The sequence below is a fragment of the Hipposideros armiger genome, unplaced genomic scaffold (assembly GCF_001890085.2).
Source record: "Hipposideros armiger isolate ML-2016 unplaced genomic scaffold, ASM189008v1 scaffold_364, whole genome shotgun sequence".
Taxonomy (NCBI): Eukaryota; Metazoa; Chordata; class Mammalia; order Chiroptera; family Hipposideridae; genus Hipposideros; species Hipposideros armiger.
The window spans coordinates 229,330-249,047 of NW_017731714.1; the positions used below are offsets into that span (position 1 = coordinate 229,330).

A 19,718-nucleotide genomic window follows, 5' to 3' on the forward strand; every position below is an offset into this window, starting at 1 on the left:
CTTGGTCCTTCAAGATGAACGCCGCTCCCCGGAACCGAGGCTTCTCAGGCTCAGCATCATAATTGATTCCAGGAAGAGAATGGGTCAGCCGCTGCTCCTGGCTTTCTGGGCTGAGGGGAAAAAAATAAGTCTGTAAACTTTGCTCAGGGTTTTGGCCTAAAAGGCATGCCTTCAAGGACTGCAGCCCTGCGTATTCACATAGCTCTTTCTTGGGAGCCAGCAGACCTACACATGTCAGAGCACGTGATCCAGGGGTCCCATGTTGATGAGGGATGTGCAGAGGAGAGGGGCGCACCGGACCTCAAAGCACTCAAGTTCCCGCCGCTTCTGTGCCTTCTCTCCATTATCCAGGATCGAGCAGCAGCTCTAACTTTGTCTGCACATCACACTTAACCTGGGGTGTTGTATTTTGTCTGTTTGTTTGTTTGTTTTGTTTTTAATGCCAGAGTCCAGCCCCACTCCCGGAAATGATGATTTAATTGGTCTAGGATAGGGACTAGTCATTGGTGTTTTCTTTAAAATCCTCAAATGATTCTAAAATAACAATCAAGACTGAGGACCACTGCTATGGAATACAAGCTTGGTAAGTGGTACCGTTTTTTTCAGGACAGCTATGGTTTTTTTCAGGACAGCTCTTTTCCCTTGCTTTCTGTCCCAGACCATGAGAAGGGGCCTGGTGCTGTGGGATGGGTCTGAGGCGTCACCACAGGTCCAGGTTGACATGAACAAGAGGCCTGGGTGAACATGTTCATTGAGCCCCATGTTTTTCCTCATGGGGCCTCATGACAGGAAAATTAAAAGAAGCATCTTAATGTTCTCTAGTTAGAACTAGAAAGTCTCAAGACTCATCTAGAACATCAAGGCACTGGGAGTATCATCACTTGAAAGCTAGTTAAAAGTTTCCTCGAACAGCTTTATATTATTTCTGTTTCTGAAAACTATACTTTTCAAGATATAAAATTTAATTCTAGCTCCCCAAATTATAACCAAGCAGTTGACAGAAAATCGACACATCAGTGGTTGGTGGAGAATATCTTTTTGTTCCTGGTTTTCGAAAATAAAAGCTACAAGACATTTCAACTATTTTTAATTTGGAAACTGGCAAAAAAAAAAATTATGCTTTCTCCCTCATTCTATTACTTTCAAAAATTGAGACCAACACAATTTTAAGCAGGAGAGATGAACTTTTTAAAGCAGTGACTTACAAATAGGTACAAGCTGAATTATTTTTTAATTTATTAGGAGCCCATAAAATAGCAAAGGTTTTCTTGTATCCATAAAGGAGAGTTGGTGAGTGTGTGTGTATCTGTTCTGCCACTTCCATCTATTTTGTACAATTTTATGCATTTGTGGTTATAATACAGCTAGTCTGTGAGTGGCAGCTCCCCATCCTGTGATACCTTTGCTTGTGCTGCTGGAGAAGGAAGAAGAGGAGGTGCCCAGTAAACTGGGTCATCCTTATTGCCTGGTGGTTCTGATTGGCTTCCTATAGAGCTTCTTAACCAATGAGACTTCTTTCAAGTAACTGCCATCCACGTGCCAGTCACACCCTAAGACTTCAGTGCCAGTTGCTGTGGGGCTCTCCCGCTCCCCTTCCCTCGGTGCCTTCTTCAATGGGTTTATGTTCCACAAACTTCTGTCTTCAGTTTGGCCTCCTTGTTAACCCTGCCTTGCTTTTCGCATGATGGGCACTCGCTGACCACGTGACTAAAATTCCTGGTGTCAGAAGCTGCCTTTGGCGGCCGTATACATGCAGGCAACATCAATGCCCTTGAAATCTTAGATTTTTATGGGACCTGGTAGTGATTCTTTGGAGAGTGTGGTTCTTGGCTGTTTTTCAGTGACTTGGCTCCATGGAGCAAGGACTGATCTGAGTCACAGAGAGGGGCAGGTGACATTACAAGCGAGTGGGACCTGGAGTTAACACATACATGTGCCGAAACGTCAATGGATGGAGACTTTGTGACATTTACCCACTATTTATTCTTTCTTCTTAGCAATCACTTGTATAGTGCTTTACTCTGTGCCATTTAATGCATTTGAACTTCATAACAACCTCATAGCAAGACAGCATTCCCATTTTTCCCATGTTACAGATGAAAACTAAGGAATAGAGTGGTTAGGAGCCTTGCCCAAGTTTACACAGCTAATGAGTGGTGGAACTGAGATTCTAATCCAGGGGGGCCTGGCTCTGGTGGTCCCTGCCCTAGGCTGCCTAGACCCCAAATCACAAAGTCAGTTAGCAGTGAAGCCAGCACTTGGCTCCGTTCTCTGTCCTGTGACATTGTAGAGTTAGCCAGAGTCCCCAACATGGGTGCCACTCTCTGAACATTACATGTTAGATGCCATTCATTGGAAGTTGTGCTAATACTTGTAGGCTTTTCAGGAATTATTTAGCGCAAAGAAGAGTGGTAACAATAAGGCGAATTTATATTTCTGTAGAGCTTTCTAGCATGCAGCATACTTCTAAATACACTGTCTGGTAACAAGCATGGGATGGGGAAGCCAGGACTCAGCGTAAATCCTGTGAAAGAATCGTGACTGGGTTCCAGACCTTTCTTTCCTCACTGTACTGGATAGAGTATATCTAGTTCTAGAATGGCCCTCTAGAATACTTTCTTTTTTTTTTAAATCTTGACAGACCCCCTGGAAAAGCTTTTCAAAGTCTATGTTTCTGCAAAACTGAATTCAGTTCGTTTTTGTCCTTTTCTCAGAAATATATTTTCTTCTACTTAATACTGTTGTCCCTACTGTTACTGCTTCTACTATTATTACTATAAGCATTATTACTGATCGGCTCTGTTTACAGTGAGCTGGGCACTGTGCCCAGAACTTCATGTCATTTCCCATTTCACCCTCTCAACAGCCCTATGCGTTCATAATATTGAACCTATTTTATAGACGAGGAAGTTGAGGCTTAAAAGGCTTTCGCTACAAGGGACAGAGCAAAGATTCAGCTCGGCCTAACTGCACAGCCTTGGCTCATGACCGCTTAATTAGCGATTACCTAATTTTTTTTTTTCTCAGTTGAGCAAGCCGTCTTTTGACCTCGTCTGCTTCACTGTTTATTTTCCTTGGCTTCAAACCATGGCATCATTGCTAATACATGTTAATTCAGTCACTAATCTGGTTACAGTTTTTCTGTCTTCAAAATAGATCTACAGTCCATCCCTTCACATGTAGCCCTTCCTGGCCATCATGTCACACACACCTAGCCAGCTCACCCCTCCAGGTCCCCCCACCCCATCTGCTCCCCGACCCCCAGGCCCTCCAGTGCCTTCTGAGGGATCCTTCTTCTAATACCTCTCGCATCGGGCTGTGCCTCCACTGGCTCCTTTCTACGGAGTATCTGTATTCCCACTCCCTTCAAGATGATGTTCACCGTCTTCATGAGCTTACAGGCACACCCCTCTCCTTGCCATTTCTCCGGCTTCACTCATGGTGTTCCAGGGGTCTGGTCATTTGAACTGTGGAGTTCCATATATCTTCCTCCTGTTAGATGAAGTGGTGGGGGGAGGGACTTTTTCTAAAAGGAATGAATAATGTTATTAAAGCTAAAATAACTATTTCAGTGCACCTCTGACTCACAGTGGTCCTGTATCTACGTAGAGAATTTCTAGCAACAGAGGTCCCATTCCTATGGTACCCTTCCCCTACTGCCTAGCCGATGCGAATGCCAGCCACCCTTCCAAGAAGAGTTTACCCACTTCTTTAGTAAAACCTTTTCCTGTTATTCTGGTCTTTCCTACCTGTTGCATGGTGGATTCCAGTGGTACCCAGGCTGCTGCTTGTATGACTGCTAGTTCATTCCATTGCTGTGCGTTAGTCTTGTTTCTTCCACTGTTTCAGGTTGCCATGGTGGGAGATAATGTTTCTTTTTATAACATCTTTATCTTTGTATCATCCACAATATATTCCATGATGGATTATAAGAAAAATATTCCATTAGTCATATTCTAGAAGTCAGGTTTTCAGAGGTTGTGATATGACTTCACTGAAAAAAGGATTTTCAAATTCATAACCACCTCCATAACACTTAAGAAAGAAGATGGAATAGAAAGAAGGCGGTGGTCTGTGGAAAGTCAACAGGCTAATTAGAGGGAGCCCCAAAGGGCGTGAGGACCTTGGTGTTGTCTCATGGCTTATGTCCTAGGACCTCAGCTTATAGCTTAGGAACTGGAGTCTGTCCCATAGTTAATTAACAAACTGTTGCACAATTTAGCAGCTCAAAACAAGAACCATTTTTTTTAGTATACGGTTCTGTGGATTGGCAATCTGGGCGTGGCTCATCAGGGTGCTTCTCCTGGTCTCCCCTGGGCTGACTCATCTGTCTGCAGCCCATTGCCAGATTGGCTGGGGCCTGGCTGGACTAGGATCGCCTCAGCTGGGATAGCTCATCCCTGCTCTTCAGGGTGTCTCATTCTTCAAAGGACTAGCCCAGGCTCGTTCACATGGCAGCGGGGCAGGGTTCCGAGGAGAGAGTGCCCAGGACCTCTGGAGGGGGGGGGGCTCAGACGTGGCCCACCACCTTCCACTGACCAAAGCAAGCCACAACTCCAGCCTAGATTTGGAGTGGGAAAATCGACTCTGCCTCTTCATAGGAGGAGCTGCTGAGTCCCATCGTGAAGGAGTAGCTTTTTAGGGAGGGGGGGGATCATTGTGTCTATTTTATAATCGACCACAGCCCAGAGTTCTTCAAACTCTCTGGGTGTTCCACGATGACATAAATCATTAAAAAACTGATGTATAAACCAGAATGTTGGCATAGTAATTTAACATGGTAAGCGTAGCAATCAAGAGGAGATGTCATTTTGGGCAGAAGGTCCTGAACTTTTCCTGAAAAGTGTTGGAAATATATTATCCAGTCTTTAGACTTTTTTTTTTTTTTAGTCTCCAATCATTTCTTGCTATTCATACATTTCATTCTTTGGGTTTAATAGTATGAATTTAAAATACAGCTTTCTTTCCCATTTACTCATGGCTTGATTGGTTTTGCAGGACTTGTCCTTCCTGCTTTTGACAAGGGAGATATCCTGTCTGTTAAGTGGATTTCTGCAGATTATGTGCTTGCTGGTTTTAGTGGTTTGGTTCATGAAGAAAAGCCTTATTTATTTATTTTACAGTTCTTACAGCTCCGCTCATTGTTATTACCCTGACCCCGCGCCAGACACTGTTTTGTTTTCCCTTTGTCACTATGTCTATAATTGTGGTAGCTGTCATGGGGGGCCCTTTGCAGCCTGGGTTTGGGAAACCAGTACTGAAGTGTGGCCAAGGATTAGCTCAGGTGGGGATTAATGAGAAATACGAGATGGTTAAAACTTCACCAAACACTAATTACAAAACTACTTAAGGCAAATTAAGTAGTTTACCTTATTGGAGAGCAAGATTTAAAAATATTTAGCTAATGTTTTAAACATTCTATTTAGATATAATATGCTGAACATCTAAAAGTAATACTCTACTGTTATTATTATTTAATTAAATCTTAGCTTTCCTTATGATTTCAGAAGGTAATTTTTTTCTCACTTAAAGTGCATAAAATTATCAAAGAATCCCAGGTCCCCAGCCAGGTCACACATACTTACAAGTATTTACAAGGGAACTTGAATGCTAATAACAGCCTTGGTTCGTAATCTGGAGAGCTGAGCTCTGATTCTTTCATTAACAAGCTATGAGATTTTTAAAAGGCCATATCCTTCTCTGAGCCTGTGTTTTCTTATAAAATAAGGGAGTGGAAAACAGTAATGGTTTTCAATTTGTTTGTTTTTTTTCACAGTAAACCTATTTTTTTCTTCAAACAAAATCTTAAGTCACACTCAACATAGAAAACATAGAACATGGATTTCTAAATATAACTTGAACTTCTTCAGTTCACATTTATTACATGTATTTACTTAAGCATTCGAGCAATTAGAAGAGCGTTGCTAATTGATAAGCATGAAACGTAAAATTACTGTTAAGATCAGATGAGGTCTTACAGCAGTGTAAGTATCTAGTATATTTCTAAATTTATTTCGCTGATTGCCGTTTCAAGAAACACCCTTTACATGGGGACACTGTGGCAAATGAGGGCAGATTTCAAACAATGCAACTTGTAATCACAGGATTCCTCCCCTTAAATATATTCAGAGGCTTGAAAGAAGCATATAATACTGAAAAGTTACTGCTTCAAAGTTGACAACATTTCTCAATTGCCCTTCTTCTTTATCAGAATAAATGGCAGACTGATAGTATCCAAAACTTTCAATATACACTGAAGCCATCTATCATTCTGTATTAACTCTTGGTTATTAATCAATTAACTCTTAGGTGGAAATTGATTTCATCTCACTAGTCTCAGATTCCTCATCTGTAAAATGGGGATAATAGTAGAACCTACTTCAAGAAATGGTTGTGAGAATCAGAGCAATTAATCTATGTAAACACTTAACATACCCCTGGCATGTAGTTTAAGTGTTCTATAAAGGATACATCTAGATATATCTATACGAGTTATATCTACATATGTCTGTTATCGATGATTAGAAGCTTCACCAAAGCAGATATTCTTGACTCTATCCTGGCATTTATGTAAGGCAGTGGTTTCTCAACCAGGGCCATGCCCAGGGGACAGTTAGCAATGTCTGGGGAAATTTTTTGTTGTCACGACTGGGAAGTGCTATTGGCATCTAATGGGTAGAGGCCAGGGATGCTGATAACATCCTACAATGTGTAGGACAGTCCCCCACGGCAAATTACTCAGCCCAGAATGTCAGCAGTGCCAAGGTTGAGAAAGCCTGATTTAAGACATGCCTAGAGACTCTAGTAGCACCATAACTGTATAGTTTTACGTGGATAAGCATGCACAGGTGTGAATTTTTTGAAAGATCAGTGCATATTAATGATAGATTACTAGAACTCTTAACACTTTTAGGATAGCAGGAGAAGCTGTATTACATGTGATACACAAACCTGAATTAACTTATCAAGATAAGTTAACATATCAGTGGTCTCCAGTGAGCTGACATTTTATATATAATGCAGCAGCTGAAGGTGCACATTTTAAAATTAATTTTAAAATAATCTTAAAAACTTAAATTGGGAACAAACATGTATTGGAACCCCCGAAGTATATCCTAGGGTTCCTCGGAACACCGTTTGGAAACCACCGATCTATGGTGCCTTCCAGGTTCAAGAGCCTTTGGCTCTGCTTTAAGGTGGGGCAGTAAATAAAATTCTCATTGGTCTAGTTTTTTCATGTAGCTGTTCAGCATTCACAAAATTGCTAGACTCTGAAGCAAAAGTGAGAGCCCTGTCTTATTAAACTCAAGGAAAATGTCCTTTTCCTTCACCAGAGGAAACTGACAGAACAGAAGCTGTCATGTTGCAGTTTGTTCCTCCTCCTCCGTCCTCTTAGTCAGATCTTCACAAATACTCTTTCCTACCAGAAAACATCCCTTACCTTCAGGTTATACCCCACTCCCCGCTTTCTCATGAACCACGGTTAGTTCACTTCAGATGGCTTAGTTTGCAAGGCCCACCATCCAGCTGCTTAGGGCTAACTCCTCCTTAAAGAAGCTTGGGCTGTCTTGGAGAGAGATTGGGTGATTTTTCAACCAGAAGCCCCAAAGTCTAGCACTTCTGTGATTCTGGGGGGTGAGGTGTGGGGAGGTTCAGTCTGTTAACCTAGAGGGGCCTTAGTTTCCTCACCTATAAAATGAAGATAGTAATGATGATACCTATTTTCTGTGGTTGACCGAAGGACCAATTCCCATGTAACTATTCAAATGCTAGTTGTGTGCTTTATTAAAACAAATAATGGTCTTTAAGGACATGATATAGAATTTTCCTCAGGGGGTGGGGGGAGTTGTGCTCAGAAGGAACCTCCATGTGAACTGATGACACCTTGCTTGAAAAGAGGGGTTTCTTTTACAACTCATTCATGCCTGCCCATTCGAACTGGAAGCGTAGAATCATTTCATCCCAGTGGCTTTCCCATTCCTTTGCCGTATTAGCCTTTATCTTGAATCCTCAAAAAGCGGATTGATTTCCTTTAAATGACTGCACAACTCCATTGAGGACGTGAACTTACAGATGCGAATCATCTGTGATCAGTGGGCTCAGGTCCTAAAATGTTTGGAACAAACAGTAAGAGAAGGGGCTTCCTGATGAGTAGGGCTTCCTCACTGCGTTCGAGTATCTGGAAGCTTCAGGATACATATGTAGACGTCAAGGCAGGTGCTGTGCAAGTCCTTTACCCATGGAGTTCTATATGTGCACCGATCTTTTTGTTAGTGGTTAAGAATGAAGTCAAGACTATGTAGTGAGTCAGAAATGATTGCTTTTCTCTTAGCAATTTTCCCAAAGGAAAGAAGAAAACACTTTTAATTCCACCTTGCTCTGTAGAAAGACTCTGGGTTTCTTAAGATCATGAAAAACGACAGCAACTATTCAGTCATTAATTTTAAAATATAGGCTTTAGGTACTGTTCTCAGTGCAACTATCTCTGGTTATTAGGTTACCCTTCATATTTCTTTTTTTATATCTTTGATTTAGACTTAAATGTTTGGGAAACTAAAGCTGGAGCAAAGGAGTGTCGCCCGCATGGTTTTTTGACGTGTCATTAGCTATGTTTACATCTTCCCTGCATTTTGCTAGTTTCATGCCCTTCTTGGCACTGTCAGACTGAAAACCAGGTAGAAAGTGCCTCGCAAGTATATAATCCAACAGCATACAGCTTGCCTGTTGTTTTTTTAAATATCTTATTGAAGTCCTGTTAAACCCGGATTGTACTAACTATCCTAAATAGCATTCTTTTTTTCCTAAGTCTTCGGTAACACGTATTCTGCCTAATGCTCCCAGCAGCTACATATATCTTTAGAGAGCATCAGTAGAATGGTTGCCCTCTCTTAGAAGCTGGGATTTGCTTCTAGGACCTCAATAGTTTCTTATCTTTTTCCACGTTAGAATTTTAAAAACGTTTTAAAATAAAAGATGCAGCACCAAAGCATTTTTAAAAATTACTTCACCATTCACTTTATATGATTCCTTCCCGAAGAATCAAAGTTCCAGACATAACAGACCACACACCATTTAATTACTCTGTTGTGACTAAGTAGGATGCTCTTGGAAAAGGATTTTATGAAGAAAGGCTCAGGGCAAGAGAAGCTTTAGAAGGCGGTTAGCAAAACCCCCAGGAAGCTGCAGGAATATGCTAAATAAACAAGGTCCTCTAGGAGCTACCTTCCTAGAGGTTGGGAATATATGTTGCAGAAGCCTGTGTATTGGCTGGGGGCAGGGGCTGGGAAGGTGTTTGCTTTGGGGATTTATTTTCTCCCTCTTACTTGTTAAGCAGGAATGGGCATAAGGCTCACTCTAATAAGCTTACTAAGAACCTTGTATTAGGATGAGACCTTCTCTCTCAAAAGACACACCCCAAATAAGCAGCCTGAAGTTCGTATTATAGGGCCCTCCCTCTACGGGGGAACAAGAGACCTGTGAAAGTGACAAGTGGTAGGAGAAGATGCTCGTCTTCCTTCTTAGTTGTTCCTGGGTAGGATACAGCTTAGTGGGTGAAGGCCTGGGACAGTGCGGCCAAGCCACAGCATCCATCCCATAATAGGCCAGTTAGCTCTGCCCTGACCGCACACTCCACACCAAGCAGCCTTGCTAAAAATGGAAAAAGGACAGAAGTGGAAAAACTGGTGAAATCTGAATAAAATCTGCAGTTTAGATCATAGTAATGTGAATTTCTTAGTTCTGACAAATGCACCATGGTTATGTAAGATGTTAACATTAGGGACTGCTGGGTGAAGGATATATGGGAACTCTTCAGACCATCTTTGCAACTTCTCTGCAAATCTACAGTTATTCCAAAATAAAAAGTTTTCTTTAAAAATGCCCACTGTAGACTCGGAGAGGACTTGGGTTACAGACAGGGACCCTAAAAACAATGCCAAGTGCATGCCCCCATTTTTTTGTGGGTCGGTAGTGTCGGCTTATAATAAGGCAAAAGTCTCTAGTCTGAGCTTTTCTCTCTGGCAAATTCTCCATCCTCCCTTTCTACCCCACCCCAGGTTTTCACTTTGGGTATTGTCTCTGACTTACGTTTAGGTTCAATATTTTATGGCAGAACAACCGCCCGGAGGCATTATTCTATACTAGGATTAGGTAGAGAGAGGGCAAATAGGTCAGAGCGACAGCATACTATCCAGGAAGAGGACATTGAGGGGAAAGAAACCAAAGAGAAAATGCCCAGACACTTTGTAGAGGCAGCACCTCCTAAAATAGGATAGGTTTGAAAGATTCAGAAGCCTATATGCTCTTGGAGTGTATTGTGTTTTTGTGCCCAGGGCTCAGCCGATTTTGATTAGGTCATGGTCCCTCCTGCTGTTAGCACAATATGATCGTGCATCCATACTTCATCAAGTTGGGGGCAGCTGAGAGGGGGAGTGGCCTTGTGTGTGTGTTCGTGTATATATATAAAACCCCTTTTTTCTTTTGACAGCTGCAAACCAGAAGGAGCCCATGAATCTTAACTTTAAAGTAAAAGAGGAGCCTAAGGAAGAGGAGGCCCTCAGTACCACCTTGCCTCGGTCCAGCTATGTATTCAGCCCGGAATCTGAAGTGCCAGCCCCAAGCATCTCTGAGGACACGCTTAAGCCCCAGGACGGGAAGGGAAATGTACTACGGCGGGATGTGTCAGTCAAAGCAGCATCTGAACTTCTCATGAAACTATCAGGTACTTGATTTATTCTAAAATGTTCACATTCTGATCATTTCATGTACAAGCCAGCTGGGCTGCTTCCTGCATGGGTTATAATTAGCCTAATGGCGGCAACATCACATTATTGCAGTGAATTCAGGAATGGTTGGATTACTTGGCTTAAATTCCTGTGTTGTGTGTGTGAGTTTGTTTGCAGGTGTTGGCGGTGTACCTGTCCTATTAAACCCAGCCTTCTCTGTCTGACTGTGACTGCAAATTGTTAGAAAACACTGCTGTTTCCTAAGACGATGTGGATCATAATTTTAAATGGGTTCTAATGATAGTCAAAGCACTTTTTGCTGATTGACCAACATAACTATTTTTTCCATAATAGAGAACCTTACATTTTTGTGCATTTATACTTTATATTTTTTAAGGGCCATTAAAATATTTTTCTTCACTTAATAAGCAGTCGAGATGGCACTTGAAGTAATTACCAATAGAGTTGCAATGAGATTTTAGGAATAAAAAATTTCATAATGGGATATTACAGTAATTAATCTAAGACCTTGAGATGAATGAATAATGTTTTTACTAGTATCTAAATGTAATCTCAACCTGTCAAATGTTGGCAAAATAGGTAATAATTTGAAATTCAGGTACTTTGGATTCTTTTCCATGAAGTCACCTATCTGTCACATCCCCCTTGGAACAGGTAAACTAAACATTTAGTGTCTTTTAAATTCAAAGGTATGACTTTCAGAACATGGAAAGAAAACTTGTATCAATAAAAATACTTAACCAATTTATATCCCATCCTTCGTTCACTACTGCTTAAAGAAAATTTTTAGAAACTATATTGAAAATGCTAATATGAATCAAATGCTGTTTTCAGTTTGTAACTTTCTGTGCTTAGAGGAGGAAAGCTAGATATGCCTTAGGGGGACTCTTTCTTCCTGTAAGTTCATGGACAATTCTGACTGTTTCTGTTGACCTGAAAGTTGGAAGGTAAGACGTTAATAGTAACTTGGAGTCATTATATCAGAATAGTTGAAATTCCTGTATTTGCCAGTTGGTGGGGTTAAGAATTCTTTCCTTTGGTGTTAATTCCTCCTAATGCACTGTAACTTCAGGGGAACACGATTTGTTATAGATAACGTATAATACAATTATTACATCCCATTGTAGCCCCATTTTTCTAAACTTTGCAATGACAATGCAGCTTCTCCTATGGAAATGGGACATCTAGCAAGAATGAAAGCTGAAAGTTTTAAAAAATTATGTTCGAGCCAATATATTTCCATATAGTTGATCCCTCCCTTCTGTGTCAAAAGGTCTTGGTGACATAGAATAATCTGTCTGTTGATTTTCCAGTCAATTCAGAGGTCACACAGCTCTCTGATTCTTTCCTATAGCGTAAGCTTTCACAGTGCAGTGATTTTAACTCTTCTGACAGTGACTTGTGTCCCCTCCTGATGGTAAGATTCTAGTACATGATATTTCTGTTTCAGAGTTTGCTGTGCAGCCACCATGATGAGCAGGGAAAGCTGGGGTGGCACCAAAAGATAATATGCAAAAATGGGATTTCAGGAAAAATGTTCTTTCGGGGAAAACATTTTATCTTAATCCTGTTGGATGATGCAGTTTGAGTCAATGAAGTAGGAAATCATGTCCTAGATAACGAGGCCCCTCAAACAGAGTACAGCTATGCAGCCGTGCACATTTGATGATATTTGTCGACAGCAATGGCCTTTCTAAATGTTTATGTTGAGTTTTATTGAGTCCATGTGTTGTGGAGTTAAACAATAATTGAATGGATGACATGGTCATATTTTCAGAGGGCATCTGTCCTGCTTCATGGTGTGGAAGTGAAAATTTGAAGACTAGGATAACATTTTTTGCCTTGAAAAGAATTCCCCAGCATTCTAGGTGCAAGAGACCTAGGTAAAAAAAAAAAAAAAAAAAAAAAGCATCACAGCCCCTACCCTCCAGATGCTGAAGTCTAGTTGGAAGAATGCCAGGGCAAGGAAATTCATTCAGTAAGTGGCTTGCACTTGCAGCTTTGTACTTCTACACACCAACTGTGTGGCCAGGTAAACTGCAAAGAAGTTTCCAAGTGAGTCCTAAAAATAGGCATGTGATTTAAAAACAAATGTTGTCATTCCTAAGCGCCAATGTGAAGAGGACTCACCCTTTATTAGGTTTAAAGTGGATACTAGAGTTTGTAATCACAGATAGATCAGTGCTCTCCAAAGCAGGAAGCTGTGAGGAAAAAGCTTGCCGCGCTTCCTTTCCTCAAGTTGTAACTTTAGCAATTTCAGTGTTGTTGCCCCGAAGACATCCAAGTACAGGACTGGTCAGTGTCTTCAGACCCCGTTTTCCATGATATTCCCTGTCCCTCTGTAGTCCAGAGTAGTAATTCATTTCCCAAAGCGTCTATGCAGGCCAGTCAGAGCCATTCCAGGTGCATCTCAGCTGATATCCCAAAGCCTTAGCGCAGGCAGTCTGTGAACTGGAGTCCCCGTTGCCTCCTGTCGCGCTCATTTTCATTTATTGCCTTCTGCCCCGCTGGGGAAAATTTTGGTCAGAAAAAGTTGGGAGAAAAGTTCATCCCGTGTATTATCATACATCTTTTCCTTCTTTCAGTTTAGACCCGAGGAATAGCTAAGATGTAGAATAAAAGGATTTCTCTTCTTTGTTACTCCTTTCCTGGAGAATAGAAAGTTGTGATCCGTAGTAGGTTAGGCCCTTTCAGCCTTTTCATGGAATTAATAAGAGGAAACCAGCCAATAATTTTGGCTGCTTCGTTTTCAGTTAATTTATGTCAACTCCTTAACAATGGATGTTGGGCAAATGGCCCAGTCAAATATCATGTGAAACGTTCCTATGTGGAGAAACCTCTGTAGGTATATTGTTTTCCAAATTGACATTTCATGTTTTATGGGAAAAACACAGATGCGTTAGAGACTAGGCTAAATTTCTCATTAACTGCGTGTTTGGGAAAACCCGAGTTTTCTTCCTTCCTGTGTCTCAAGTTCTATTTCCAGTTGTTAATTGGGAAGTCAAGTGCCTGACAGCTGAGCCAAGTAAATTGATTACCATAAAGAAAGCAAGCCCGCAGAGGAAAACACTGGATGCCTGCAACAACCTGTTGTTATGTGACCCCAGGCAGCCAAAAGAATCAGACTTTTCTGCTCAGTGTGTATAGCGGCCAAAGATAATTCCCAGAGGTCTTGATTTAAGGAGGCCAAAATCCCACAGTTCAGTAGGAGGATAGATAACCTTAGACAGACTAAGAGAATCAAGTCACCATTAAACTCTGGTTGTGCAGTGCCTGGTGACCTCGCAAACTTAGGGAACAGTTGTGTTACCACAGATAAGACTTAGTGCTGAAAGTGACACAAAACTTTACCTGCTTTGCTCTGTTGTGCTCTTAAGAGAATCCGCTAGACTCAAAGAGATGATGAAACGAGCTGTTCTTCCTTTGGGGAGCTACATGTTTATGTGGGACTGCATATACTATATAAAATGTACACGTAGCAACTATACACCCACACATTTGACAATCCGGAAGAAATTGATCATTTTCTAGAAGCAATCAACCTTCCAAGGCTGAATCAAGAAGAAGCGGAAAATCGAATAGATTACTGCCAGTGAGACTGAAGCAGTAATCAACAAGCTCCCAACAAACAAAAGCCCTGGACCAGATGGCTTTACAGGTAAATTTTACGAAACATTCAAAAAAATAATTATCACCTATTCTCCTCACACTATTCCAAAAAATGCAGGAGGGAAGGCTCCCATACTCTTTTTACGAGGCCACTATCATCCTGACCTCAAAATCAGACAAAGACAGTACAAAAAAAGAAAACTGTAGGCCGATATCCCTAATGAACATAGATGCAAAAATCCTCAACAAAATATTAGCAAACTGAATTCAGCATCACATTAAAAAATGTACCACATACGGTTGAACCTAGAAGTAGCAGATAAGAATTCCATTTTAAAATATGAATTCCACAAAAATAAGCCGCTGGGAAGTTGGAGTTTTTCAGAAACATTATTGAAAAATTAAACACTTAAATTTATCTCACATGGTAAATAAAACTTCATATTCAGATCTGAATTTGAAACACTTTCTTATTTCTATGCTCAGAAAAGAAACTGAGTGGATTTATATTCATTTCTGATTTATATTCATTCATCCCTGCCTAGTCTTGGAGAGAAATATAAATTATAATTGCCTCTTGTAGAGGATTCTGAGCAGGCCTTGGATTTGAAATACACAGTGATGCAGGGCTCAGGGAACCCCCTAAGTAAGCCTCAGCCATGAGATATTTAGGAGCAGGTGAACTTGGGTAGGAAGAAGTTTTACGGCGAATTTAATCTCTGAGTGAACTATATCAGAGAGGAAGGGACCTAAAAATTGACCTTATTAACCGTTTCAATGAAGGCCTTTTTGGTTGTCAAGAACAAACCCCCTTGAGCCAGCTTAGGCAAGAAAGGGGGGTTTAATAGAAGATGGGGGTTTGGGGTTGACTTATGGAACAGACCCCAGGGCAGGGACGCAGCAGGGCCTCAGGCCCTGACCGAATCCTGAGACGAGGACTGCGTGGAACCCAGGAGGCTCCCACCTCCACCTCAGCCCTGTTTCTCTCTGCGCATACACGTGGCCTTTTTGTTACCCAGCCGCATGGCAGAAGACAGAAGTTACCATCACCCTCTGAGTTCAAACGAGCAACTAGTCAGAAATGTCTCAGTCATGATTCCCGCTGATTGCCTCAGCTCCGATCGGGACCCACCAGTGGACACTCAGTATCTATGGATAAGCGCGTGTTGGGCAGACGTGGCTGCTGTCATGCAGGATGGCTGGGAGGAGAAGAATCCCCAGAAAACCCACCTTGGGTGGCCAAGAGTGAAGGTGCTGTGAGACCAGCGAGAGAAACAAGATGTAGGAAACGCGCACCTTGAGGGGCAGTCACTGCTATCATTGGAATATTAAATGGGAATGTGTGTTGGCCTTTAGGTGATGTTTACCTTTCCTTTCTGGTGGACGCTCCGAGAAGACCTGCCCAGCCTGGACTTTGCCTAGCTAGCACCCCCCCACACCCCCCACACCCCGCTTTGTGTGTGCTCAAGGCAGTGCTTGTCAATCAAAGGGTGGTTCCCCACACCCGCAGAATCCACATGTGTGTGGGGGGGGATAGGGAAGTACTAGAAATGCAAATTCTTGAACCCTAGGTTTTGACAAGCCCTACAGGCGATTCTGACAGCTAAGTTTGGAGAAGTGCTGAGTGGAGGAAATGGTTAACTAGAGAAATAAGTTTTGTCCAGCTGAAAAGTATGCCTGAGGCTAAAGCTGATAGAGAACAAAGCTCTCTATTAAATGTACATTTTACTTTTTAGAAAGAACCATCTCTCTTCAGTGGCAATTCTTTTTTATTTATTATAAAATAATGGTATCTGGGAGCCTTTTTTAGAAGGACACATGTACCTAATATATCAAGAGGATGTTATGAGCCTCACATAATACTACTGTTTTCAGTGATTTTTGTTATTAAATTTCGTGATTATTCCTCAGCAATTCTGGCATTCTTTTAGCAGGCAAAAGCACCCCCTGTACCCCCAACAAATAAAAAAACCATGTCAGGGATTCTCCTATTCTAAAGAATTTCTTGAAATAAATTAGAGGTTTTAACCAAATAATTTCTCAGGGCAAAAAATTATTCATTCTTCTATTTGGTATGGCTCTCTTGCAAAATGGTAGTCTGTCAAACTTCATAAGCGATAGGACTTCAATAATCATCTGTAAGGCTGGAACTTAGGTGTTTTAGTTTTATATTAATGTCATCTCACATTTGCCTGCTTCAAACTTATCTAATTAAGTGGAAAGAGCAAGGGAGGCCTCGCTGAGTCTACTTCCATGTGATTCTACCTGCTTATGTACAGCTGAGTGTAGAGCTGATGACTAAAGAACAGGTGGACATGTTAGCAAAGCTATGTGAAAGAGTTCAAGAGTAATTTAGAAGCATCAGTGGAAAAGTCCCTATTTGTTTATTTTATTGTCTGTTTATCTCATTGTCGCACATGGTACTGAAGACATTGAAAGCAGAAGACTGTCAAAATGGCATAGCCTAATCTGTCTGAAATTGAAAAATACTTTTTTCACGTCAACTTTTTTTGAGCACCTGGAAAAATGTATTAAACCCTGTACTCTACTTTTCTAAGAGTTTATATATTTTAGATTGTTCTGCCTTACAGGGGACATCTAGACTGACTTTAAAAAACATCTTTGTTCAACTAGTGTGTACGTATCATGTAATTTACCCATTTAAAGTGTACAACTCAGTGGTTTTTAGTATATTCAGAGGTGTGCCACCATCACCATATCTAATTATAATACATTTTCATTGCCCCAGAAAGAAACAAAGCCCATTAGCAGTCATTCCTTATCCTCCCAGTATTTACCCCCCGCAGCCCTAGGCAACTACTCATTTGCTGTCTATCTCAATAGATTTGCCTGTTCTGACATTTCATATAAATGGAATTCTACAATATGTGCACTTTTGTAATTGGCTTGTTTCACTTAGCATAATGTTTTCAAGGTTCATCTATGTTGTTGCATGTGTCAGTACTTTATTCCTTTTTATGACTGAATAATATTTCATTGGATATTATTAGAATGGATACAAAAATAATATCATATTAATTTTATACACAGTATACATGGATATACCACACTTTGTTTCTCTGTTTATCTGTTGATGATCATTTGTGTTGTGGCCCAACTTTTGCTGCTGTGAACATTCATGTATAAGTCTTTTTGTAGACATACGTTGTGTTTTTCTTGGGTATATAGCTACGAGTGGAATTGCTGGTTCAAATGGTGACATTTTGAGGCACTGCCAAGCTGTTTCCCAAAGCAGCTGCACCGTTTTGTATTGCTACAAGCAATGTATAAGAGCTCCAATTTTTTCCCATTCTTGCCAAAACGTGTTATTGTCTGTCTTTTTTATTATAGCCATCAGACTGGGTGTGAACTAGTATTTCATGTGGTTCTGATTTGCAATTCCCTGATGACTAATGGTGTTGAGTATATTTTCATGTGCTTATTGGCCATGTATAGATCTTCTTTGGAAAAATGTCTATTCAAGTCCTTTTCCCACTTTCTAATTGAATTGTCTTTTTATTCTTGAGTTGTAAAAGTTCCTTATATATTCAGGGTCTAGGTCCCTTATCAGATATGTAATTTGCAAATATGTTTTCCCATTCTGCTGCTAATATTTTCACTTGCTTGATGGTATTATTTGTAGCACAAAAGGTTTTAATTTTGATAATTAAAATTATTGATAATTAAAATTTTGATAATTAAAATTATTATTTAATATAGTCCAATTTATCTCCTTTTTCTTTTGTTACACATTCCATAAATGTGTAATTATGGAATTATCACGTTTTCTGTAATTACAAAAATTGGGTAAAAATGCAGACTTGTTTAATATTAAAAGGAAAGTGTGTCTTTACTTAATATTAGCACAGTATTTCATTTTCAGGTATAAAGCCTATGAAACCTAGTTTATTGAATAAATACCATCGTGGTGGAGTTGACCCCTCTGATTTCTATATTTGCACATAGCAGTCTGTACTTCAGCTGATGGCAAGGAATGTTTGTATGTCAATTTTTTTTAAATGACTTAGAATGAATATGACCCGGCAATGGGCTTACGACTAAGTGGCAGATGACTTCCCTCATTGCCATATATATCCTAAGCATCTCTCAGGATATACAGGAAAGTTAAATCTAAGTTAGGAATTAGACTCTTTTTTTTTTTTTTTAAACTCAGAATTGAAGGTATTTGGAATGCGATAATTATATCTTATACCAACAGGGAATAGATCACTTTAATAAGATACAAATGTGACATGTTTATATACCCAGAGAATTCTTTTCTTGAAGGGCTAGATCTTGTTAAGCTCAGAGGATATGCAGCGGTCTTATTTACCTGACCATTTAGGCAGGATGGAGTCAGAAATAGCTGTGTGCTGCTCTGGAAGGGCTGTTCTTTCCTCAGCAAGACTAGGGGACTCGCTTCTAACAGGCTCTCCCACAGTGAACTGACGTTACCCTCGCCCTTTGACTAGGGAGCACCCCCCCTATTTATTTTGTAACTTCACACACAGCTACAGATCTTTGAACCCCCACACCTGAATGGCTGTTGCTGTTCTCCCACTTCATGTGGGACACTCTTCCAGCTCACACCCCCAGGGCACTGCCCCTGCGCCCCCTTTTCCTCTCAGAGCTGTCACCCCTCTGCCACCCTTTTGCTTTCTTGACCTGGCTTCCTCCGCCTCCCACACGGAGGCCTTGGACTCAGAAAGGCCAGACTCAAAAGGGCTCTTGTTTTATTATCTTCTCCCTGTTGCATAGCTGCATATGTTAATGTAGCCACGAAAATTTGTATTGGCGTGTGTTCCCAGAAACCAGGCAAGAACTCTGAAAGGAATTTCGTGTGCTCCACCTTCATTAGAGATTCCTTTTCTGTTTGGCTGGACTGGGGGAGGGAGGAGTTTGATCGCAGCTGTGAGGCTGAAGGTAGGGCTGTGGGGTAGCGGGTGGGGCTAGGGCAGGGCAGGGTGGAGGGGGTTCAGGATGCACCTTTACAATGTTGAGCAAAAGTATTAAGAAGGACACCTAGGAAGTGTGTTTGCAGGCGGGGATAGCGTGCCCTCCTCCTGTATTCCTGGGTCGTTTTCTGTTTTCTGGTATAAATGACTGTGCATGTTACTTTACCCACAACACAAATTTGTGGCACAAACAGAGAGGTCATTAGCAAATACTCTTCAGTGGTGACATCTCGAAGAAGCTTTCTTTTCTGAGGGATCCAAGTGCAGTGTGGGTGCAAATATTTGAGGAGCCAGTCAAACATTCTGTTCCATTTTGCACTCAGAGGATAAATTTCCCTGCCAGGTCGAAGCTGTGTACCTTATGGGTGCATTTGAATAATCTACACCACTCTAGCTTTTTATGGTTTCT

At 41.0% G+C, this 19,718-nt stretch overlaps 1 protein-coding gene across 1 annotated transcript in view; it reads left to right on the top strand.

Annotated features, from left to right (window-relative positions):
• ZNF827 (zinc finger protein 827) overlaps positions 1-19,718 on the top strand; it is a 122,248-nt gene that overhangs the window by 19,730 nt on the left and 82,800 nt on the right. Inside the window, exon 4 of the mRNA XM_019662040.1 lies at positions 10,487-10,720. Coding sequence (XP_019517585.1) covers positions 10,487-10,720 — 234 coding nt within the window. The remainder of the gene's footprint in view (positions 1-10,486; positions 10,721-19,718) is intronic.